A 26,331-nucleotide genomic window follows, 5' to 3' on the forward strand; every position below is an offset into this window, starting at 1 on the left:
GTAAAAAGCACACTCAAAATCACCCCTCTGAAAAAGCCTCTCTTTGGAAGCGCAGAGTTAGGCGGGTACGACGCTCTGCCGGACCCCACCAACATCAGCAGCCGCCCCTCGGCGCCCGGGCACCACGCCGCTCCTGCGCAGGTCCTAAACTCCTCCCTTCAGGAGGCTCATCCCCACACTTCTCGACTACTTCCGGCTCTCACCTAATGCCCTCAACGCGCTTGCGCCGTTTTGATAGGCTTCTCGAGTAGAAGAAATCGGAGCGCTGCCTCTCTGGGGCCGCCCCCGCCTCCTCTTCGCCCCGCCCACGCCCTACCGTCCCCTCTGGAAATCTCGCGAGGGTAGGTGCGCGTCCGTATTTTGCGGGCAACCAGCTCTCCCAGCTGCTGTAATTGCTGCTGCGGGAGAAATTGGAGCTGCTGTCGTCGGCGCGCCCGCCCTCCCCCACTGAGGAGAGCCACCGCCTCTTCTCTCGCTCTCCCTGTACACCTATCGCCGGGAGCGGCGGCAGCAACAGTCTTTGGACCCACCGCCGCCTCCTCAGGCGGCCGCTCTGCCGGTCATTCTCGCAGCCCGGCAGCCGACGGCGGCCCCCTGCCCCTAACCGGCTCCTCACTCCAGATCATCTGCTCCCTTCTCATCCTCGCCCGGCACCCACCTCCCCACGGTCTCGCTGGTGAGGAGGACGACGAGGAGGAGACCAGAGTCACCCTCTCTCCAGGCGACGCCGGCCCCCTCACCCGCGGGTGTGTCCTATAAATGGCGTCGGAAAGCGACACCGAGGAATTCTTTGATGCCCCTGAAGATGTGCACCTAGGGGGCGGCTACCCTGTAGGGTGAGTAACTGTAGCTATGGCCCAGAAGCCGGGCGTCCCGGTCCCCCGGCTACCCCCGTGCCTTCTCCCCACACCCCTCCCCGGTCCCGCTGTGTCCGCCGCCGCTGCTCCTCTCAGTCTCACTCGGGCACTTCAGAGGGAGTCGGGGGAGGGGGAGTCGCCCACCTCGGGCACATCCCCTCCTTTCCCTGGTGAACGGCCCCAGCGGCTCTCTCGGAGCCCCTTTCTCGTCTTGTCCAGCTTCTGCGAGGTGGGACAGCTTAGGTGCCTGAGAGCCGGCGATTTGTATTTGTGGGGTTCAGAGCTTACCTTTGAAACATCCGTTTTGGCCTTGGGGACCGTAGATTAAAGGAGCAGTAACAGGAGAAATTACATTTCGCATCTCTTTCTTTCTTTTGCCGCTGACTTACCTGTTCGTTTCAAAGGGAGCTGTAACTCTCCCTATTCGCCGTCCTCTTCGCTGCACAGAAAGAAGAGGAGCGGGAGAAAGGTTGCGTGTTTACTTGGGAAAGTCCTCTAGCTGATGTACCTCTAGATCAAAAGGGTTTTATTAAAATAGCACCTTACCGTGAGGCAAAGGAAATCGAAGACAAGGTCCTTTACCATTAGGAAGAACGCGGTCTTAAAAGGGTAGCCGGACATAAACGTACACAACCGACTACAGGGATACAAACAAGTGCTGAGTAATCTGGTGGTTGGAAGGAGAGCCACAGCTTTGTGCTCTTTATCTAATTCTGCAAGATGTTTTAGTGGTGATTAATCTGGGAGATTCTGAGTAGGAAGTCCAGTAGTTGGAGTGCTTCGCTTGACTGAGACTTCTGCTTACCCACTCCTCCACTTTTCAAAGTTGAAATAATGTTTAAAGCAATTTCACCGAACTCTTCTAGACTTGTGTGGAACTAGAGGCAGTGAAATATATTTTCATGCTATAAGAACTAGAGAAGTGGTAAAATTTGTATGTTAATGTAAGTCCCTAATATGGTTCCAGGAGTCAGCTGCCTTCAGTTTTCAAGCTTACCCGGTAGAAGAAATACCTTGTTTGATGTAAATAAAGTTATCTGTACTTTCTAGAAGTCGTTATAAAACCTAATATATATTATATATAATATATACCAAAAAAGTGGCAGCAACAAAGTCGAAAGAAATGTACTTTGGTAGATGGCTGATGTGTGTGTGTTTCCACCAACCTTCATGTCACCATTATGGGATTTTGAGTGACGCTGGCCAATCTTGAGATGGCACTGAATCTCCTTCAAGTTCAGTATCTGACACAAGTTCATAGCTAGATGGTAGAGGATAGAAAATACATTTGGATTTCCAAATACTTTGGAGTCCCTTGAAATTAAATTTTGTTTTTGTGGTTTTCCCCTCAAAGTAATCAACTGTCAGTTTAGGTTGAAATAAGGCCTAATCCTTTAGTACTTTGGTGTGTGTGTATGCGAAGGAGGGGAGGAAAATAGCAATGGATGTATATGATTTTAATCAATTTAGAACTATGTGAATATTGTTCCTTTTCAATGAATAAAGCAAATTTAATTTTTAAGGACAGTTATATCAGGACCTGTGTAAACTGCCTAGTCCATTACCTGGCACAGAGAAAGAACTCAAATGTTCATTCTCTTCTGACTTCTTTTCCTGCAAATTTAGCTTCACACAGTGCTTACTTTGGGAGGAAGTATGCAGAACTTGGAGCTATTTAACTTATCTAAACTGAATGAGTCATTTTGATAGAATTGATAGAGTCACTTCTTCTCTCACGGGACAATATAGCTTCTCAAGCACTTTGATCCTTTGATACTTGGTGAAAAGTAAAAATGTCTCTTGGGACCCAGCATTCTAATTTTAACTCTGACCTGCCCAAATATTGAGCATTTTGAGCTCTGTGGTTAAAACTGTTATGTCAGTCTGTGAATTTCATGGCTCTATCCTGTATTAGTGAGGGGATTTGGAAGAGAATTAGACTCATCTGGAGAACTGCATCTGAAAAGAACTAGCAGTACTGGGAGGACAGCAAAAGGTTGGCATCATTAACATTTTCTCTGTCCTTTGTGACAAGTTTTGTCATTTGCATAAGGTACTGTGAGGAGGCTTGGCTGGGTAACTAACAACCTAGAAATGCAATGAGAATTCTTGATTTGTGGAAACAGATGGTGTCACTAGATATCTGGTCATCAGAAATATCTTCTGTCCCTTGATATGAACTGGAGTAGTGGCATACCATACAAACTCTAAGATTAACAGACTGAGTTTGGGCACTTCAAGAAATGTTCCTTGCTATTGCATGTTCTAGAGTACACAGACCATTTCACCAAATTGTAGTAAGCTGAGTAGGCAGTTGCGAGTTATCTGGTGTGTTTTGTTAATTAGCAGAATCCACATACACAATCCCTTTCCTAAAATTGATTTCTTCTATTTCCACTCCACTGGTGTCTTCAGCTTTGTTATTCTACTCTTTGAAAGCAAATTTAATAAGTTAAAAATCAGCCCAGTTTTTTAATAGAAAGACTTTTGATTCCAATGCAGCCTACTTTTCCACAGTGGCAGATCATCTCCGCGTGCCCAGCTCTGCAATATACACCATATTTATAATGCTTTATTTTGATTGATATTTTAGGTCAGGTTTCCTTATTCTTATCTCTCTTTTTACGTATGAGAGACCTTAGACTCAAAGAAGTTAATGAACTGGCCTAGGAGACACAGCTTGTAAGCTACCGAGCTGGGATTTGAAACCAGTTCTTCAGACTCCTAGTCCAGTATTTTTTCCTAGTACATCATAGCTGCCCCAGACTGTGTGGGTGTGGGTGTGTGTGTGTAGAGGGTATTCCCCTCTAAGAGATTCTGGAGTAAAACGCTTTAGGACCAACTTGTTGAATTGAACTGATGCGTCTATTTAAAACCAGCAGCCCAAACTTTTCAGTTCTCTTGGCTAGAAATTCCCACTTTCTCTTTCAGGAATACGTATTTTGTTTGTCAGATAGGAATTTTATTAGATCATAGCGTGTTACAGCTAGAAGGGACATCTAGTTAAACTCCTTCATATAAAATGTGAAAACCATAGCCTGGAGAGGGAAAGTGACTTGTCCAAGGTGCCACGGCAAATTAATGTCAGAGTTAGGACTAGAATCCAGATCACTTTCACAGTCTGGTGTTCTTTTTGCTACCGTGCTGTCTTTTGATAAAGCAGGAAAGCAGGAGGAAGTGTGGTATAGTAGAAAAAAGCCTGGGCTATGAGTCATTTCATTTCCTCATCTTTAAATTGAGGAGATTACACTCTGAGAACCTTTCCAACTCTAAAAGTCTGTCCTTGTGTTGAGATTTAATAGTGTGCTTTTACTGAAAAGCTTTTGTTCTTGGGAAATCTTTCCATGATCTTTTTTTTTTTTAGTTTAACAAACTTGATTGTATTGGGTACATGATTCAAGACCCATAGATTTGAAATTAGATATTTACTGGGTAAATTATATATGAGATAAATACTCCTACTGGTTTGTGTGGATTATACATACACATACTAAAGGCTGGCACTGAGAACATGTTATAAAAATAAACGTGACATTTTGAGCATTCTTTATTTTAAAATTTTTTGTGTGGCAACCAAAATATTTTTGAGGCCTTGGAAGGAAAGATAGAATGGTAACGTTTTTAGAGTAGGAAGGGACCGGAGATTGTAGCCCAGCCCTCCCATTTAACTGAAAGAGAAACCTAGGCTCAGAGAGGGGAAGTGACATATTGCTGATTAGTGGCAGACTCGGAACTAGAACCCAAGTCTCCTGATTCCTCGTTTATAGTGTGCTGCCTTGTCTGTGGAAGGAGGGAAAGTATTGCCTGGCATCCTGCTCTAGGTTTCTGGCACTTACCCTGTTAGTGGGGCTCCTAAGATGGTCTCCTCCTATCAGCCGTGATTCTGTTTCTTCATGGAATGCTCTCAGAGGCCCTTGACTGTTCTAGGATCCTAACTTTTGCCCACAAATTTTCTCCCAAGTCAGGATGAAAAACAGTGGCAGAATAGCTGATCTAAGAACAGTGGTTGTTACTCGTTTTATTTTATTTTTAGGAGTCTAGTTAGTGTCAACCACAGTCTATCATTTTAGGTTGGAGTAATGGTGAAATCTTGATTTTTAAGTCATGACAACAGAGATCAAATTGTCCCGAAGAATTGTTCAGTCTGAAAAACAAAAAATTGCATGGCTGCCTTTGTTGCAGCTCAGCTTATCATTTTATTTAGGCATCAGAAACATTTCTCTCTGAATTGAAAATTGATATGTTTCAGTAAAAAAATTTCTTTTGCGATATGGGTTACTTTAGGAAAGATTTCTTAAAAATGGCTGTTCACGGGTTGGCATTTAATATAGATTACATTTAATCATGGATTGTATTTGATTGCTGTTGGCTTTGTTGATTGATAGAATATTTATAAATGCTGTTTTGTTACACCCATGTAACATCATATTGAAGTGGAGGAAAAACCTTCTACATATTAATTAGTAAACTCAAGTTCTATATTTAGTGGCTTCCAACTGTCAATTGCTGACTCATGGAAATAGGACAATCCTTAGCAGTATGGCAGTTTGGGGGCTCAATTTGAATCTGTAGAAACTCCTGTAAACTGAAAACTTCATTCTGTTCTTGTGATAACCTACTTCATAAAATAGGGCAGATAAAATTTGATCTTTAAAAATGTTAAAAACAGTTTAGGATGTTGACAGTTCAGTGGTGGTCCTACAGAACAGAAAATAATTTCTAATTGTTGGTATTAGAGACTTATTGTGTAACCCTTACATTATACAACAATCCATGTGTTCTCTTCGGTTCGTTGTTTTAGCTTTGACAAAATCAGGGGAATTTGCCAGGCAAGCCCCTTAAAGAGGCTGTTTGTTTCCTCCTCAGATTCTGTCTGCAATTCTGGTAATTACTTCCTGGGGGTAGTGTAGGTGGAGGAAGGGAGTGGTGATGGGGGTGGTGGTGATGGAGATGGAAGTGGTGAATGTAGCCCTAGCAGCCTGTGTAGAGACCAGGTTATAAGGCTGCTTCCTGGGGCATGGATAACTGAGATAAGTCACACCATTTAGTATTGTTTTAAATACGCACCTACACAGTGTGAATTAAATAACCTTTTCTGGAAGAGATTAGTAGCCCATAAGAAATACCTCAAACAAAATTTAAAGTAATAAAAATTGTAGATACTTTATGATGTCCTACTGATATTTAACTTGAATTGATAATTAACCTACATTTCTGTTTTCTACCCAGAGCTAAGCTAATTTCTGCAAATTTTCACAAGGTCTGTTCCCTCTAGCTGTCAGATATTATTCTGCTAACCAGCTAAACCTTTAATTGGGTGCTTTCCTTGTTCTTCAGGGCAGAACCCTATTTATTCTCTTGTTTCAAACTGAGCAGTCTTTGTGTTAGTCTGTCATCTGGTGATTCAAAATTGAGAAAAAAGCACATAAGACATAATGTGGGCCTCATACCTAATGGCAACCCCGATGTTTTTCCCCAGTCAGTATACAGATTTATCTTGGTTACTATAACAACCAGCCTATCAGTTATTCTTCCAGCTCTTTTGCCTTCTCTCAGATACTAGGATTACCATATAATCAGGTTCTGCTAAAGCTCTTCAGGTCTTAGCATTTTACTACCAGCTGCAGCTGTCTGGCAGTTTACAGTTTGGCATTCCATCAGGGTCAATTGGTTTTAAGTCCACAAAGGCTTTTTGTCTCCAAACATTTTAAACATACAAAATTTAACAAGAAGACATTTAGGCAACAATTTCCTCATACTAATTTTCTCAGTTCCATTGTTAGTCATTGTCTTGAAGATTGAATGCATTGCATCACTGGTGTTCAATGGCCATCTTTTTGTAGTATCAGCTAGAATAAATTTCAAGATTGAGTGACCATTTAGGAAGTATATTTGCAGATGTGATTTTAGACTCTGTATCATCACAAACTAGCTCAAGTGACTTAAAAGCACCTTTGTTCATCAGCAACTACCAAATAAATAATCTGGCTTCTAACAAAAATAATTTTTGTAGGTTGTAAAAGGAATGTTTGGCCTATATATTAATTCATTCTAATTTGAGAAAACTGTTTAGAAATTTAATAGGAAAAGTTATCTTTCTTTTGCAGCCTTTGAATAAACAGGGAAAGAAAAGTAAAGATTGAATAGTTGTATGGGTCTTTATTATGTCTTTCTATTTACTTGACAAATACATTTTAGATCTTTTAAAAACCTCAGAATTCATATAACTAAAATAGTTTTAAATTATAAATGTTTACTTGCTAAAAATAAGGATATTGAAGAAATATTTAGGATATATAAACTGTAAACTGTTAGTTTATATATTAGTGTTTGAGTTACTGATTGTTTTTGGTGCTCATGCTTGTTAATATTGTATGGTGTAGTAATAACTGCTAAATATGCACAATTAATCTCTCAAGTTAACTGAATTGAAGGTAGTTAATCTGTTAATGATTTAGCCAATATTGATATCTATTTCCTTACTTAACAACGACATAAGTAATATCTTTTTAAAAATCAAAGTGGAATTTTAGTCTTAAGATACTGTGTGTACTTTTCAAAAAGTGTTTATCTTTCTGAATTAGAAGATTATGTAGTAAGCTTGTAAGTTTGTGAAATGATTAAATTAAATCTTCCTGGCTTGAATTTTTATTGAAATCATGATTTGAATGGTTTCATTTTAAGACTAGTATATCCTATTAAAAACTGTGGTTAAATTCTGATCATGCCCCAAGGAGAACTTTGTTTTAATTGCACAAAATAGACTTAAGAGCAGAAGAAGTTTACTTTCTCCACAGAAATCTTTAAAATTTTAAAGAAGAGAGGGGGGAAGGATAAAATATTTTTTAAAAAATGCAAAGAGTGAAGCATAAAATTTTTGGAAACTTCTGACAGAAAACTTTAACAATATTTTCCAGTAGGCAGCGTGTTAGAGCAAGCCGTACCTACATAAAACCTACTTAACCACTGCTAATTATAATAGACTATTCCAGTACAAACTCATCGAACCATGGGCATTCTTAGGAACCATGGGTCAAGCTTTCTAGAGAACCAGTGAATAGAATGTAGAGCTATATTCAAACCCACTTTCTCAGAAGCAGGCATCCTGGTTACTAAGTAGGCTCAAGAGAAGAGATTGGGAGTGTTCTTTCTGGCATTGCTCTTGAACTGGAAAGACTAGCCATGGATAAACTTAATATCCATAGTCCTCTTTTATTTTTATTTTTTTTTAATTTTATTTATTTATTTTTCCCCCAAAGCCCCAGTAGATAGTTGTATGTCATAGCTGCACATCCTTCTAGTTGCTGTATGTGGGTCGCGGCCTCAGCATGGCTGGAGGAGCGGTGCGTCGGTGTGCGCCCGGGATCTGAACCCGGGCCGCCAGCAGCGGAGCGCACGCACTTAACCGCTAAGCCACGGGGCTGGCCCCATAGTCCTCTTTTAAATTTGTTCCTGAAAGTCTTTATTTAAATTTGGAGACCAAGGGAATCCTCCTTCTGGTTATTAGCAGTACTATTAACAATTTGTGTGTTTTTTAAAAATCTCTATTTTAAAATAGGCTTATCTACCCATGTCAAACTGAAATGATAGGTGGTTTGAACATTTTCCCCAGCCCCAATTTCATCCCATTCACCCCCATCTTTCTCCTTCCTAGCTTACCCAGTGTCATTAGTACAGAGATTCCCTAGCATAATAACTCATTGTCCCTTACAACTGAGAAGGGACAGTGATAGATGAAATATAATGGGTAGGTCTTTGGGAAGGAGTAAGCGAAAGATAGGTTAAATTGGCTGTAGTGGATGCATTGGTAAGTGGGATTGGTTATCATCACAGGTAGGGGTAGGTTATTGGGTTAGTGGAAGTTAGGTGAGCAGAATGAATAGGTAACTTGATAAAATTAGTACCTTTGTGAGTGAAAGTGAATGGGTTTGTCAGTATTTTGCAATTGGTATTTTATCTTTATTGGATTGGCTTTAGAGATTAAGGCTAATGACTGAGATCAGTCTTTTTTCATTTAAGTGAACTTTACTCTCTCTATTTTGTCCCAGATCATAGCTCTTGTCTGTTGACTTTTAACCTTTGCCTTATATCCCAGCATAGAGAGATGTCCACAGTTGATGTGTAGCAGCGACAAAAGGTTTAGTGAGTAGGCATGCTCTGTGGTCTTCTACTTCTCTTCACAGTTTCTTTTGAACTTCATGGTTCTTTCAGATACCCTCCTCCCCTGTGCTCGAGCACACTCCAGTTCCTATAAGAGTGAAGAGGGAGGGAATGGAGGGGGCTGAGGCAAGGACAGTGGTTTGGATTTATGGGACCTTTGTGACTTGGGGACATCCTGTACTCAATAAATATTAAATGTTCACAGTGAAGCTTTGGGAGATGTTGCTAGTTATCCTGCAGTCATATCAATTCCTTGTTACCAACTTTTTTTCCCAGAGATGAATGTATTCACAATAAGAAAGAAGTGTTATAGTCCTACATGTTGTTACATGTAAAGAATGATAATGCCATACTATCAGCTAATGTGTTGGGCATTAGTTTTCAAAGTACTTTTACTCATGTTATCTCTTCTGATTATCCTGCAGTTAGTTCTGTGAGATAGACGGACAATTTTGGAGAGATAGGACAATTATTATCCTAATTTTGCAAATAAGAAAACTCAGCTCAGGGTAGATAAAGGACAGCCAGCAAAAGTGGAACTTGACTAATTTGTGGTAATTAGATGATGTTTTGAATGGAGATATAAAACCTTAGATTCCTCCCTACTTTCCTTTTCTAAACTATAAACATTTCTGATGTTATATTTTAAATGTGAAGTATTAAAGTGATGAGGCTAACTCTCCTGCCATGTGGGTGTGTATAATTTACAGTTTAAAGCAATAAAAAGCAGTATTTTTTTATGCTCTTCTTTTTAAGCTCTGATGGAATTGATTGCGGTACGGTGGCTAGGTCACAAAATGACCTTGCTACTGAAAGAGCTGGAATCCCAGACACTGCTAACTGCATTTCAAAGGGTATGTTCTTTGTTCCTAAGGGAAAACCCCTCAAGATGTGAGCCACTACTGATTTGGGCTTCTGCGCCTCATCAAAAAGTTTTGATCCCAGATTTTTTTTTTCCGTAATTGTTTTGTAGATTGTTGTCAGTTGTTTAGTTAGGCCACAGTTGTTGAGGGGTTTTTTTATTTGGTATAACTCTGATTCATGTTTTTGGCTACAAGCCACTAATTAGAAACACAATGTTTCTTTTTTTCTTGCCCCTCAGAGGTGTTTTCTAGCAGTCACAATGAATGTGTGTGGTAGTTATTAATATTCTGTTCCTAATCAAACCTCTATTGGCTATCAAATTTATTTGATATCAAATATTAATGGGAAAAATACATTCCTAGTAGTTAGGTAATTAGAAAAATTACATTATCAGTAATTACTATTTAAGATGTAAATAAGATTGAATAGTTTTTTTTTATAATAAATAATAAACTTGGCTTACAGAATGTTTTATGTAGGTAAGCATTCTAGGTAATTTGAGATTTTTCTAGAATATTTATCGAGTCTTTAATACATATTTCATTAAAGAATGCAGAAGTAGGGCCGGCCCTGTGGCTTAGCGGTTAAGCGCAAGAGCTCCGCTGCTGGCAGCCCGGGTTCGGATCCCGGGCGCGCACCAACGCACCGCTTCTCCAGCCATGCTGAGGCCGCCTCCCACATACAGCAACTAGAAGGATGTGCAGCTATGACATACAACTGTCTACTGGGGCTTTGGGGGGGGAATAAATAAATAAAATCTTAAAAAAAAAAAAGAATGCAGAAGTAGAAATTCAAATACATAAAGCATAGAAATAGAATTTATAAAGTACTTAATATTAAATCTTACTGAAATATGTTCAGTTTTCTATTGTTCATGATATTGAGGGAGAACATGAATAATTAAAAGCTACCAGTTACACCAAAACCTCAGTTTAGTCATTAGTTTACAACTGCCATTCCCATCAAACCTTTTATCAGAGATAACAGTAAATTTTTTTAAAAAATTTAAAAAACAAAATAAATGGTTTGGTTTGATTTTTGTTCTTCTGCTCATCTTTGGTGATGAGCAGTGAACTCAGAAGGAGAAAAGCAAAGAATCTCAACGTCTGAATAATCAGTTCACTGATAATAGAATTGATTTATTTAAATTTTTTGAAAAGGGGGATTGTGACAGGTTCATTAGAGCTCTAATTTTTATATAGGGTGACCTTAGAAGTTATTGGCATTTACTTTTTAAGATTCGTACAATATTGGATGTTTTAGATAACTTACAAAATCGTATTAGCACATTAACTTGATAAGACTTCTGTAATATGGCCTGTAGCCCAGTATCTTGTTTACTTTTTAAAAAGTACGTTATAAAGTGATTTAGCGTGATTGCATTAGTATTAACTTCTCCAGGCAGTCATAAATTTAGTTGTCTGTTTCTGTTGTGATTTTACTAGAAATTACTTTAAATCGTTAATACATGTGACTTTTATCTAGCCCACTTTGACGGACTGGCACATTGTGATATAGCTGCCCTACTCTGGAGTTGTTATTTTAATGTGGGTATTTATTGAATGGTTGTAAACGTGCAGAGTAGAATGTTTTTAGTTTAGAACTCTTGAGTAGGTCCAGGGAACTGATCTATCTTTCTGTTATTTTGTCAATAAATAATCAAACTCTTCTTTCAGGAATATGGCATAAAACTATATGAATTACATAAATCAGTTTTGAAAAATCCGGTTGTTATTTTAGACAAGATATAGTTGCTTAAGGATCCACTTTAGGTAATTACATTTGACTAGATGTATATTTCATTATAAAGTTTCCTTTGATTTCATTAAATATCATTTAAAAATATTGCCACAAAACCTACGTTCAAAAACATAGAGCCATTGTGCCAAATTTTCTCACCATCTGTTTCTATTAATATCATTGATAAACTACTTATTAAGTATTTTAGATATGTTTTACTTCTTGGCTTTCATAGTATTTAAAACTTACAGTGGTCTTTCAAGGGATAATCAAAGTAGTGATTCACGTCTTGAGGATTCAGTTAATTCCCTATTAGATAATTGTCACAACTATATTCTCAGCTTTTTGTTAATCTTGTTAATAAACCAGTATTGCCATGTATCTAGGAAAATTTAAGTGATTCTTATTTTCAACTGCCTAGTTAAAACATGACATTTTAGGTTGTGCTAGGAGGTAAGACTCGTTTCTGATTGCCTAGCATTTATTTTTTTCCTGCCATTCCTAGGCTTTCAGGTTTAGTTGGGATTGTCACTTTTGGTAGTAGCCAACTTAATATAGGGCTATAAGAGTGGGCCTGGTACTGTCACAAGTGATTTGAGTTTGAAAGACCAGCAGACGATTTTCTCTTAGGTCTCGGTTCTTTAATTTGACTACTGTTATTAGGTTGAAGGTGCTGCTTGACTTCCCACCTTCTATGGGGGTTTTATGCTTAGCACAGAATCTAGTAAAACTTGCCATAAGAATGTAACTAATTAATCAGTATATACATTTCAATTCCATTGAACAGTACTGCATACCAAATATTAAAACCTACACACTTAGAGCAAGATTTAAAAAATACAACAGTATCTTTTTCTCTAAATTTGAACTGTTTTCAGTTTTTGTTCAACCCAGGGTTTTGTTTTGTTTTTGTTTTTTGCTTTGTTTTTGTTGTTGTTTTCCTTCCTGACCCAAGTGGGGAAAAAAATCTTCATGTGAGTGCTTTCTGAGCACCGGAACCCTTCTGATTTGTAGTTTAGACTTAGCACTTTCATGTTGGTCTTAGTTTACCATCAGATCTTTCTATCTCAGCTTGCTGGGCTTTAGAAATCAAAACCCTTTAATTACCCACTTACTTTAATGGCTGGCTAAGGCCCTAGCTAGGCTCACATCCTCTTCACCTCAAGGACCTTCGGATCCCAGCATCTTCTTTGTACAGACAAGCTGTTCTTTGCTCTGTTTGATTCAGTTCCTTGATGTACTGCTTAAGCTCATCTTACTTTTATATTTTCCTACTGGCAAATGCAAAAATAAGAGGGGGATAAAACAAAATCAAGCCATAGGGTAATTCTCTTTAAGCCCCTGGTATTCACCTTCCTATGAGAAAAATTTTTCCCAAGCCACCAGCTTTATTCTAGCTGACTCACTCTATACTCCCTCCTTCCATGTCATTGATCCTTTTTACCTCTTTAGTGGTCTGCCAGGAATTTTGCAACCTGACAAGAGGCTTCTTCAGAACCAACCACCTTTTTTTCTCAGAGGCTAAAGAAAAGTGAGTCCTCTTACTGACAGAAAAAGAAAAGAAGACCTTGTTAGTCCATTTTTCTGTGTGTTGCCCAATTGTTTTGGTATATTCTTTTCACCTCGTATTATGAGAAGTCTGGAAATGGGAACGTTAAGTGTGAGATCGCTCTTAGATTTTATTTGTATACTTTAGGAGGTGTCTCTTTGAGTTCCTAGTTGTTTAGTTGACTATGAAGCAGGTGGCAAATGTAGGTTTAGTCTGCACACTCCTTCCTCCCCGTTCTCAGAAGGCTTCAGATTGTTTGTTTTTCAGATAACCCTCAAGTAAGAGGTAGAGAAACACAAGCCCGAAAGGCAGAAGGATCTGTCTATAGCTAAAGGGGGAGAACTAGAGAGGTAGGATGGCTATGGGATCTGGCTCTTTGAAACCACAGAAATTCAGTGTGCTTTTTCTTTTTTTTCTTGGTGAGGAAGATTGGCCCTGGGCTAAGATCTGTTACCAATCTTCCTCTTTTTGCTTGAGGAAGAGTGGCCCTGAGTTAACATCTTTGCCCGTCTTCTATTTTGTATGTGGAACGCCGCCACAGCATGGCTTGATGAGCAGTGTGTAGGTCTGCGCCCAGGATCCAAACCTGCGAACCCCGGGCCGCTGAAGCGGAGTGCACAAACTTAAACACTATGCCACCAGGCCGGCCCCTCAGTGTGCTTTTTAAAAGTAGACTTAAGCACTTGCACCGTTATTTTAAGAGTCCTGATTACCCTAAAGGCATAGTGAATGAGTGAAGCAGATTTTGAGTTTAAAATTGGAAAAGGTGATCCAATGATTGCCTGTTGAGGAACCACTCGCTGAAGCTCTGAAAACCAAGTTAGACTTCTGCTATAGTCAGCCATGTCAATACCTGATTTCAAAACGTGGATTTTGTAGTAAGCCAGGCAAGGCAATGCAACTAACTTCTATTTAGGGAATCTAATCTATATGGCTTCTTAATACACACTTATATTGATTGCCATTCAAATCGAGGAGCTATTAGTGCTTCAGGTTGTGGGAGGATGTTGAGATTATGTATTGATAGAATTGAGATGCAAATTCTACTTCATATTGCAGAAAGCTCATCAGTTTTTTGATTGTTAAAGAAATAGTGTATCGGAAATATTTCTAGTATTCTTTTTATAGAGTGTCCTAAAATGACTTTGTATATATAGTAACTGAATCCCTTTTTAATAAAACATAATTTTAATTGATATTTATCTAGAAAGTTAGCTGTTGATATTTATTTGACCAATATAGATTAACCTCATTTTGAACACATTGACTGAGGACAGTTTCAAAATGATATAAATATCAGTGGTTGAAGTCAATTTACATATCTAGAGATTTTGTCATTTTCTTATAGTAGCCACCTTGTTTTTGATTTTTTTGTGAGCGACAATCTAAGCCAAAATAATGAAGCAATTAATACACTTTCCTACTCTTCACTGAGTGTTTTTGAAAAATGTACATAATAGCATAAATACAGTACTTGCATTTGGGCATATACACTGAATGCACTGTCTGGGAAAGCTTTGACTGAATTCCAATTTGCAATTTTTTTTTCCCAGTGAATGCTATTGAATACTTAGGTGACTGTTTATATAATGAGATTGGCAATGCAGTTCCTCCCACTTTGTCCCTTTATCACACACTAACAGATCATAGGATTAATTGTCTATCTAATTAACTTGGAGGTGGGATAGAGTTGCCGGATAAAATACAGGACTCTCAGTTAAATTCCAATTTCAGATAAACATACTAACAATGTATTCATTGTTTATCTGAAATTGGAATTTAACTGGGCAGCCTATATTTGTAGTTGCTAAATCTAGCAACCCTAGGTGAGGGAGAAGCAGAAGGAGACCATTGGGTATGGGCACAATTGTGAGACTTAAATACATCTCAAGTGTGCAATGACAAGGATAGCCTTTCTCTGAAGGGGATACCAAGATGTTTGAGTGCAATGTTTATTTTAGAGTCCAACAGTTTTTTTCTTTGGAAATGCATCATTGAAAACAAATCTTAGAAATCACAGAACCTAAACTTATTGTTTAGGGATACATTACATTTTAAAAATGACAAAGTAAGGGAACAATAAATCAAATCTAGGCTTAGTGGTTCCCTCTAAGGGAAAGGCAGCAAATGGAATAGAGCACACAGTAGCTGCACTGGTCTTGATGCTGTTCTTATTCTAGGTGATGTGGTGAGTCACACTTCATTTTATTTGTTATGGTTCATAATTACATGTATATGCTACACATACTCTTTTGTACATATCAAATATAGAATAACAGTTTAAAAGTTAAAACATAGGCTTCAATAAGAAAATTAGGCTATATACAAAGTTTCATTGCCTGTACTTTCCAAAATAAATCCCAAATCCAAAAAGTAAAGAGGCATTCATTTCTTCCTTCTCTTCTCCAGGTCAGCCATCATTAGTTCTTTATATCATTCTACTCAGTTTCTAAAACATTCACCAAATTGGTTTCTCTCTTTCAGATATGTTCTATTTTATAAGTGCTCCTTTTAAAATGTAGTATCCCAGTGGTACACGGTATTCTTAAGTGTGCTCTTATCAGTGAGAAGTAGAGTAGAATTTACCACTCCCCTTGCCCTGGATAAAATAGTTCTCTTACTTCAGCCTAAGATCACACTAGCTCTTTCAGCAGCCATATCAGTTTTTACTCTGAGCAATCAACAAAAATACCTAAATGTTTTCACATGGTTTGCTGCTAAGTTATATCTCCCTCGTCATGCATTTTACATTTATCCCTGCTACATTGCATTCTGTTAAGATTTGGCCCATTGTTCTAGCCTGTTGAAATATTTTTTGATCCTATCAGCCAGTATATTCCTTATCCCTCCCAACATTGTGTCATCTGCAAATTTGGTGGATATGCCAGCAGCGTCCTCATCCAAGACATTAGTAAGAACATCGAGTAGAACACAGGGGTGCATGTACCTTTGCGATGGACATTGAGGGTATAATGCAAAGTGAAATAAGTCAGAGGGAGAAGGTCAAATACCGTATGATTTCCTTCATTAAGTAGTAGATAATAACAACAATAAACAAACACATAGGGACAGAGATTGGATTGGTGGTTACCAGAGGGGAAGGGGGGAGGGAGGAGGGTGAAAGGGATAATTTGGTACATGTGTGTGGTGATGGGTTGTAATTAGTATTTTGGTGGTGAACATGATGTAGTCCATGCAGAAATAGAAGTACAATGATGTACACCTGAAATTTTTACAATGTTATAAACCAATAAAAAAAAAAGAGTAAAAAAAAAAATAAATAAATAAATAAATAAATAATAAAGTTTACCAGAACATCGAGTAGAATAGAACATCAAGTAGGATAGAGCACTAGAGAAATTATTTGATATTTTCTTATGGTTTTTCATTGATCCATTAGTCAACACACCTTAAGTAATGTTGTTCAACCAGTTACAAACCCACCAAAGTGTATTCTAGCCTACATCTCTTTGTTATCTAAAAGGATATCATGAGAGAATTATAAAATTTAGTGCTTAAATCCAGATTTTTTGTGTGTGTGCAGTATGCCCTTTATATTCTAGGCCAGTGGCCCTATCAAAAAAGGAAATTAGGTTAATCTTGCATGATTGGCTTTCTGTGAATGCTTACTGACTCTTAATGAGTATCTTTTTCCCACGCCTAGGGCTCTTAAACCATTTAACAGTGTGCTTAAGAATTTTGCTTGGGATTGACATCAGGCGAATCTGTTTATAGTTTGTGACATCTACCTGCTTTCCAATGTTGACTATTAGAGTGATTCTCCCTGATTCTTCAAAGGTTTTAGATAGGGATTGATCTCTGTAAATCCTTAGAGTATGCAGGGATATAATTTGTCTGGGACAGGAGAATTGAACTCATTTAGATTAGCTAGGTGCTTTTATTTCCTTGAATGCTTTGGGATTCAATTTTTTCATTCTACAATTTGTTTTTCCCTTTCTGGTTTGAATATCAGTAATCTTAATTGGAAAAAAAAGAACTGAGGCAGCCTTTTACATTATACTATTTATCCATGTATAGGTAGATCTGCACTTTCTTTTTGTTGCTCTTGTTCTGGATATAAATTAAAATAAAAGTTTTGTTTCTGATATTTTTTAAAATCTTAGCACATTCTGAGCACCAGTCTTTCTGATACTGTTCTTATAGGTTTTTGCAGTTTTCCTTGGATAGGTGCCCATTCCATCCCCCCAGTCTCTTCTGCATGTTTTCCTTTAAAATGTTTCTTATGATGTCACCATGGAGATGCAGTCAACAAAGTTCAAACCATGAGAAATTCTACAGGATGAACAACCTAGTTTCTTTTGTTTTTGTTTGTTTGTTTTTTAAGAATTCAATTTTTTACAGCAGTTTTAGGTTCACAGCAAAATTGAGAGGAAGGTACAGAGATTTCCCATACACCCTCTCCCTCCACACGTGCATAGCCTCCCTCACTATCAACATCCCCACAACAATGGTACATTTGTTACAATTGATGAATCTACACTGACACATCATAATCACCCAAAATCCATAGTTTACGTTAGGATTTACTCTTGGTGTTGTATATTCTATAGGTTTGGACAAATTTATAATGACATGCATGCATTCATCATTATAGTATCATACAGAGTAGTTTCACTGCTCTAAAATTCCTCTTCAGGATGAACAACCTAGTTCCTCAACACATGAACTGCAAGAAATAAAAGAGATTGAAGGGAAGTTTACTGATTGAAAGAGACATAAGATGGCAACACATGGACCTTATTTGGTATTGATTGAAATAAACTAACTGTAAAAAAATTTTTTTTTGATCAGCTGTATGGTGATGGATAGTAACTAGACTTGTGGTGGTGATCACTTTGTAGTGTATACAGATGTCAAATTATAAAGCTATACACCTGAAACTCATATAATTAAAAAACTTGACAATCTGGGAAATCTGAAAGTTGACTGTGTAATAAAGAATTGTTAAATTTGATAATAGTATTGTGGTTATGTTTTGAAGGAAAGTCTTTTTTAGATACATACTGAAATTTTTATGGATAAAAATGAAATAATTTCTGGGGTTTGCTTCAAAATAATCTGGCAGGGGAGTGGAGGGATGGGTATTAAAATTGATTATTATTGAACATGGTCAACATGTTGTACGTGTGGGTTCATAATATTATTCTCCCAGTTTTGTATATGTTTGAAATAGCCATAATTAAAAGATGGAAAAACTCTCCCAAAATATTTTTTTTATAATGTTTTTTTAATAATTTTATTTATTTATTTTCCCCCAAAGCCCCAGTAGATAGTTGTATGTCATAGCTGCACCTCCTTCTAGTTGCTGTATGTGGGACACGGCCTCAGCATGGCCGGAGAAGCGGTGTGTTGGTGCACGCCCGGGATCCGAACCCGGGCCGCCAGCAGCAGATGCGCACACTTAACTGCTGAGCCACGGGGCCGGCCCTCCCAAAATATTTTTTATGGTCAAATGCATTGTTACTGGCTGATTCAGGACTAAAACTCAGATTTGATTCCGGCTCATGTTCTTTTACTATGTAGTTAAACTTATAGCCCTTCTACTTCCAGGTTGATGTCACATTGCCCTTTCAGTCTCTGGGACCACCAAGTCATCTCTGGGAAATTTGTGGTGGTACTTCTAGATAATCAAGGCTTTAAAAAATGTCTGGTTTCGGGGCCGGCCCGGTGGCGCAAGCGGTTAAGTGCGCGCGCTCCGCTGCGGCGGCCCGGGGTTCGCTGGTTCGGATCCCGGGCGCGCACCGACGCACTGCTTGGTAAGCCATGCTGTGGCGGCGTCCCATATAAAGTGGAGGAAGATGGGCACAGATGTTAGCCCAGGGCCGTCTTCCTCAGCAAAAAAAGAGGAGGATTGGCGGATGTTAGCTCAGGGCTGATCTCCTCACAAAAAAAAAAAAAAAAAAAAAAAAAAAAAAAAAAAAAAATGTCTGGTTTCACTTGACTGGCTACCTACCCATATGAAACCATGAAGGAATATTAGAATTATTAGGGTAAATCGATGGATTGTTAGAATCAGCAAAGAGACTTGGGTCCAAGTCCTAACTAGGCCTTTGATCTTAGCATAAGCTCTAGGAGAGTGGGGATCCTGTCTGCTTTGTTCACTACTTTACACCTAGTGCTCAGCACTGTGCTGGTACATGGGAAGCAGTAGGTAAATGTTAAATGAATGGATTAATTTAACCTTCTTTGGCTTCATTTTCCTCACATGTGAAATGAGGTGCTTGGTCCAGATGATTCTTTAGCTTCCCTCAAACACTATCAAAAATTTGTTTGTCTCTTCTGAGTGATTTTTTAAAATCCTTTTAGGATTTTGAAAAGAATTACTGTAAATCTCCTTAACACTAGGTAACAACAGTAGGTAGCATACTCACTTCCAACACTTGTGACAGAAAACCCATAGTGTTATGTTGCATCCAAATCTCTTAAAAATAGCCTACTGCTATGCATTTGCTGTTGGATTGATTTGTTTCTATAAAGTAAATGAATACTGTTCTCGACATTACTAAACTAGAGAGTCAGGTCTAGCAAGTTCCAAAGTCGAGCTGTCTAAGAAGGTTAATCAAATGTTGTGTTGCTTGCGTATTTGTACCTTTCACTGACGTTGTATTGAGTGCAGTATTATTATGTAAGAGTTTATAAAGGATTTGACATTTTGCTTCCTATGGAAACTTGGTGGGCAACTTTTGGGTAAGTTGCAGTTATTGTCGTCAGATGCAAATCCCAGTGACTAGGTACCTATCTTTGGGAGTAATGACCTTATTATTCTAATGAAATTTTGCCTCAGGTATCTGGATGTTATCACTGGATCAGGTCAGAGTGTATAAAAGAAAAATAATTCCTATACCGTCCTGAAAAATCACCAGAGCAACATTTTGAAGCCATGTAAAAATTTTAAAATAATGAATATTGTGCAGATATTAAAATGCATTGGTTCTAAACACAAATACCCTAGCTGCAAAAGGAAAACTCCTATAATTAAAATGCTAAATGGATAGGGACTGGAGAAAGCATCTGTCGCAGATTATTTTATATTCAAACATGAGCTTTGTTAGTATAAACTCAACATAGCAAGTGCATGAAAATAACTTTACTATAGAAGACAGGATATAATAAATTAAAATATTCTATCTGTATTGAAAGTTGCTGAAGTACTAATCTGAAAATATTTTTGTATTCAAGATCTAAGTGGAAGCCACCATAAAAAATAATTTTAGAATTTGATCTGTAAGCCATGTGGGTTTTGTGTTTTTTTTGTAGAATACCAATGCTCTTTAAAGCAGACTTTATTTTGAAGCTGTTTCAGAAATTGCTTGTTTTTCTTGTTTAAATTTAATAGTACCATTGATAGACATTGTCTTCAATTTCAGAAACTATGCTGCAAAATCAAAGATTTACTGTTTGTAATTAGTATTAATATGTTGGAAGATTTTTTTTATGCTATTAGGTAATCAAGAAAATTTAGCCCTTTAAAGGTATATTTTTGTTCAACTTCCTAAGAAGCACATTTATCATTTAAATTAAGCTTTGTTAATCATATTTAAATGTCAAAAATATTTGATTTAAAAATACTCTATGATGAAAACTTTTGCAGTTCTCATTTTGTTTTGTTAGGTTTTATTTAAAGTGAGTCATATACTACCAATACTTAAATATGTCTACCTGTTACTTTAGAGTTTTCTTAAAGGTTTCTCACTTGTGTGGGGTATAATAAAAGTTGTTTTATGTAACCATTTGGACTTTTTCTGGGAAAAATTACTGACAAACTATAAAAAGGAGGATTCTAATTTACTCTGTTTAGTATCTACAGAAAATTTTGAAGGAATATTTTTCTGGTTAACTAGATGTATCAAAGTGTTACTGGATATTTCTGGATGTGTGTGTGTTGCATTATGTCCAGGTTTCCTATAATATATCTCAAAGTTAAGGGAAATCAGAGGGTATAAAATTTAGATCGTTAATCATGGTATAAGTTACATCTTCACTCCCAAATTAATGAAGGGTCTTAAAATAAAATTTCCTAAAATTGCAAGAGCTCTAAAAATCTTTTTTTAAAGGTCTTGCAGCTAGTTGGTTGGGAAAGCTGAGTAGAACTTAATTTTCTTGACCTCTAGTCTCCCATTTCTCCTGTCCCCAAACTCAAACATGAATAGTTGTTTTCTTTAGGCACATGATCACTCTGAAATAGTATATTGTTATTATCTCTACTTTGAAGTTAGAGACTAGTTACAGAGAAGAGTTGAGTGGTTGTCTAGGGATCCCAAAGATTAGTGACACCTCACATATCTGGCAGCCACTTCTTTGGTGATGACGATTCTCCGATACAGCTGGAAATAAATAATCACTTAGCCTCTGAACAATCAAAAAAGTGCCACAAAGTCCACAATAAAGTCATGTACAAAAATTCGCATGGGAAGACCCTCACTCAGAATCTCTGCATTCTTCGTTTACCATACAGTTCCATTTTTAAAACCCTGGTTTCCCACCTCAATGCAAATTAGAAGCAAAAATTAGAAGAGGAGGGGAGGAAAGCTTTTAAAGGCAGGCACATGGCCAAATGTGAAAAGTGACCACGTAAATCGAGGAAGGAGACACAAAACTATAAAACATAGACTTTCCAAACATAGTAGCCTAGGGTCTTGTAGTGTGCAGGCCTGCACTTTAGGGTCCCCAAAGGGCATTATTGCATTAAAATATGGGGTAGTATTTGAGTGTGATAATTACTCTGAGTCAGTAAGAAAGGGAAAATTGTATATCCTTTGTTAAAGAAGGTATTTGCAAGGGAATGATTACTCAAACAGCAAGGCTTAGCCTATAATGTACTTATTTACACGCTGCTTTTGAAATTTGAAATTCAAAAATAATTAAAATATTTTCAGAAGTTTAGCACTCAAAGAGAAGCTTCATCTCTGGCAATTTTATATATGGAACATTTCATTATTTTATTCCCTAGCAGTGCCAAATCAATTAGGCATTAATTGTAGTTGTTAAAGGCAGATCAGGATTCAGAGCCTTTGACTTAATCTGTTTAGTTCAACCCAAGATGCAGCGCTAATTGCCTTTACTGGTGCTCATTCATAGCAGCAATTAGAATATTTTCATTAACTGTCATCTTTTAAGACCTTACCCGGAAAGGAGGCCATGTTGTGAGGTATTTGAGATAGTGGGCCCTAGAGTCCGACTGCCCAGGGTCAAATTCTGGCCCTACTATTTACTAGCAGTGCAATTTAAATGACGTAATCTGACCCAAGCCTCAGTTTTTTGTTATGTAAAATAGGGAAGATAATAAACTCATAGGAAAGTTGTGAGGACTAAAGAAACTAAAGCAGGTCGTCTTAGCAGTTTTTGGCACATGCTTAATAAATGATGGCCATTGTTTTATTATTATTACAAAGCCCCTATTGGGAATGCTTCCTGTGGGAATACAAAATAATGATTTACTGTTTCTTATGGTGAAATGAATTATTCTTTTTTCATCTTGGCACATGATACAAATCATTTTAGCCAACTTTGCAAATTATAAATATGCTTTCACTTTTTACTAGATGCTAATGTTCTATAAATGGCTCAAAAAAATGTATCACAAAAGAATTCTGGTCTCACAGAGTACCGTGATAAAGATAATTTTAGGCTTAGTTAGACTGGAAGAAGCTATAGTAGTCTGAAATGTTTTACTACCTACCAAGACCTTACAACATTTAAAATATGTTTCAAACATGAGTGACTTTTGTTATTAGTTTTTTGTTTAATGACACTACAAAATGCAAGCAGGATCCCATTTTAATTACCAGCTCAATATAATCTGGCTTTTTTCATGTTCCCTGTTGTTAAGTGGGCTGGAGCTTGACGGGCTGTAGGATATCTTTTGTGTTCCAGAAACTGGTCTCAGGCTCCCCACTACTGACAGGCTGCCAAAGTGCCTTGGAGAAACTTGGTGAAGCTCATCATTTGTGAGTTTCGATGGAGCAATTCAAAGCTGCCGAAGAAACTACCACTTATATGTGTGCCCCATGTGCTCTCACTTAATCCTTATAGCAGTCCTGTGAAGTAGATGGTTTTACTGCCTTTTACAAGAAGGAGATTAAGGCTTGGAGAAATTAAATGATTTGATCAAGATCACACATAGGGTAAATGGTAGAAACAATATTCAAGCAAGGTTTAGCTGCTCGAAAGCCCATGCTCTTTTCACTACAGCGCCTTGGCTCTCAAAGAGAAGGAATAAATTACTCTTTATAGTTTGTACATGCTATAGGTAAGGCCCCGCCAGAACCAATCTGGAATATTTCCGTGTGTGTCAACAATTGGTCCATAACTTAGATCCTGTGAATCAACAGCCAACAGGTGCTCTTTATGAAACCAGTTACATCCAAGAGAGAAATGTGGCTCCCTATTCTGTTTTTTTGACAGAAAAAAAACCTGGTCAGATTTCTCAAAGTGAGGGTCATGGGGAAGGCAGATCTTCTTTTTCTTCTCTTTTCTACCTCATATGGGGCTTAAGTTTTTTTTTTTTTTAAGATTTTATTTATTTATTTTTCCCCCCCAAAGCCCCAGTAGATAGTTGTACGTCATAGCTGCACATCCTTCTAGCTGCTGTATGTGGGACGCGGCCTCAGCACGGCCGGAGAAGCGGTGCGTCGGTGCGCGCCCGGGAATCTGAACCCTGGGCCGCCAGCAGCGGAGCTCGCGCACTTAACCGCTAAGCCACGGGGCCGGCCCTTAAGTTTTTTTAAATCTTATTTTCTCTTGCCGCTACACCTCTGTGGCAGGTGATTGTTTTTTTCCTGATTGGCATTCAGAATATATGCCACATGGAAATTTGAACCTCTTCAAGGTTTTTTTTGTTTCTTTTTATTTTTGTGTTTTGATTGCACTGTTTTAGAATCCTTTATCTGGAACCTTTTTTCTTTTTTTTAAATCGGAATAGCCTTGGTCCTAATCACCTCTGGATAAACAGAATTTTGTTACATAGCGGTATAGGTTTGCTAAGGAAGCTAAATAATTGGGGATATAAAAATTTTCATTTCTGGAAATTGTCCTGTTAACATGAAATTATATTGTCTAGGCACTGCAATTAAAGGGGTGGACACTATTTTATACAGCTTCCTTTTTTTGTTTTTTAACCAAGCTTTAAAAACCCCTAAAGTAGAATTGTGTCGTATTCATCTTCATATCTCTAGTCCCTGGTACATAGTAGGTAGTCCCTACATGTTGAATAGAGGGGTTGATTTTCTAATAAGTGGCAAAAGTAATTTTTTTTTTTATCACACTAAGTTTTGATTAGAGGTCAAGGATTCCTATACCAAATATGGATCGCTCAATTTGGCATATGAAGAGCATGGTAGTAGTACTCCATGCTTTTCTTGGTTCTGCCCCTAAATATGTGACTTTGGGGAAAGTCACAGTCTCTTGGCAACTCAGTTTCTTTATCTGTAAAAAGAGGTTATGTGATTAAATGATCTTAAAGGTGCCTTTCAACACAAAGTTGTATCATCTGTGATCGTTGCATTTTACAAAAAAAAATTAGGAGTGGCATATTAATATTAATTATTTAAGTGTTTCTTACTGCATAACCCTGAGATATAATAAGCAGCTATAAGGGTGTGTCTCTCTCTTATGTTTTAAAACAGATATCAAACTGTTCCTATTTGAAGAAAAATTGAGGAGGGGGGTGAAAATAATTGGTGAAGTTACTTTTTAAAATTATTATATCTAGAGTAGTCTAAGAATAGAGTTTCGCTCCAGTAGAAAAATGAGCTGCGAACAAAAATGAGTTCTCTCTCTTCAAAAGCGATGTAAATGTCTAATGCATATGAAACTTTTCATCCACACTATAAATCAAAGATGTGCAAATTAAGCCAATAATGAGATATATTTATGCCTATCAGGTTTGTAAAAATAACACTCATTTTTGGCAAGGGTGTTAAGAAACAGGCACTCTGAGCAGTGGGAGTCTAAATTGGTACAGCTGTTTTGGAGGGCAATTTGAAAGTTTCTCAAAATCCTGAAAAGTGTGTATACTTTTGACTTGCAATTCTACTTCTAGAGAAATTTATTTTAAATAAACTTATCATGGAAGAGCACAAAATTTTATTTACAAAGATGCTTATTATAGTATTATATGTTTTTTATATATATATATATATATATATATGAAGACAAAAGATACTCATATCTCTAGGTGGTAAGATTATGGGTCACTTTAATTTTCTTCTCTACTTTTTTGTGTTTTCTACATTTTCTGTACGCACAGAAGACTTTTTTCAATCACAAAATATGTACATGTATTTTAAAATGTGGGCTTGCCTTTAGTAAGTGTGTGGAAGTATTTCCCTTCTCACCTCCACTATTCAACGCCTCCTTGCTTTTATTTCTGAACAGGTCTCCAGGAAAGGTTGGGATTTCAACATCGAAGGTAAGTTGTGCTTTCTGAAAGTTATAAGCATGTTTCTACAAAGCGTGTACGTTTCATTCATTTTTCTCTTTTATGTAATTCTTCATTTTCTTGCTCTTGCTTTCTATTACTTATTTTTTCTAAATAATGTTGTCATTGTATCTTACTAGGTGTGATTAGTCACTCTAGAAATACCTAATTAAATATTGTGCTATAGGGAAGGGACTATAAGTGTTTTTTAGATTTCTACTAATTTTTATTTGGTTTATAATTTTTAGAATAAAAGAACACTATAAAATACTTGCGTTTGTGTGTGTGTGTTTTAACTGAAAAGGTAAAACTTGCATGGCAAAAATGTGGAATAACCAAAACACTTGTATACTTCTTATGGGCACACATATTGTTATCATCACTATATATAAAAATCAATCCCAGTCTTATCTCTTAGCAAAGGAGTTTGGTATTGAGACATTATATCAATGAGAGCCATTTTAAGTACAAGAATATCACCAAACAGAACTAATTACATCAAATAGAGTATATACTATGTGTGTATGTTTGTGTGTGTGTGTATACCTGTACATATGTATGCATAATCTCAAACATGCTCTATTTTTTTTTCAGTTCTAGTATCCCTGCCTTCTTAAGATTTTTTTTTTTTTCCCTCCAAAGCCCCAGTAGATAGATGTATGTCATAGCTGCATATCCTTCTAGTTGCTGTACGTGGGACGCGGCCTCAGCATGGCCGGAGA

At 37.4% G+C, this 26,331-nt stretch overlaps 1 protein-coding gene across 1 annotated transcript in view; it reads left to right on the forward strand.

Moving 5' to 3' along the window:
- The first annotated feature begins 370 nt into the window (after positions 1-370).
- WDR44 (WD repeat domain 44) overlaps positions 371-26,331 on the forward strand; it is a 73,943-nt gene continuing 47,982 nt past the window's right edge. Inside the window, exons 1-2 of the mRNA XM_058536578.1 lie at positions 371-836; positions 25,567-25,600. Coding sequence (XP_058392561.1) covers positions 760-836; positions 25,567-25,600 — 111 coding nt within the window. The 5' untranslated portion in view covers positions 371-759. The remainder of the gene's footprint in view (positions 837-25,566; positions 25,601-26,331) is intronic.

The sequence above is a fragment of the Diceros bicornis genome, chromosome X, assembly GCF_020826845.1.
Source record: "Diceros bicornis minor isolate mBicDic1 chromosome X, mDicBic1.mat.cur, whole genome shotgun sequence".
Taxonomy (NCBI): Eukaryota; Metazoa; Chordata; class Mammalia; order Perissodactyla; family Rhinocerotidae; genus Diceros; species Diceros bicornis.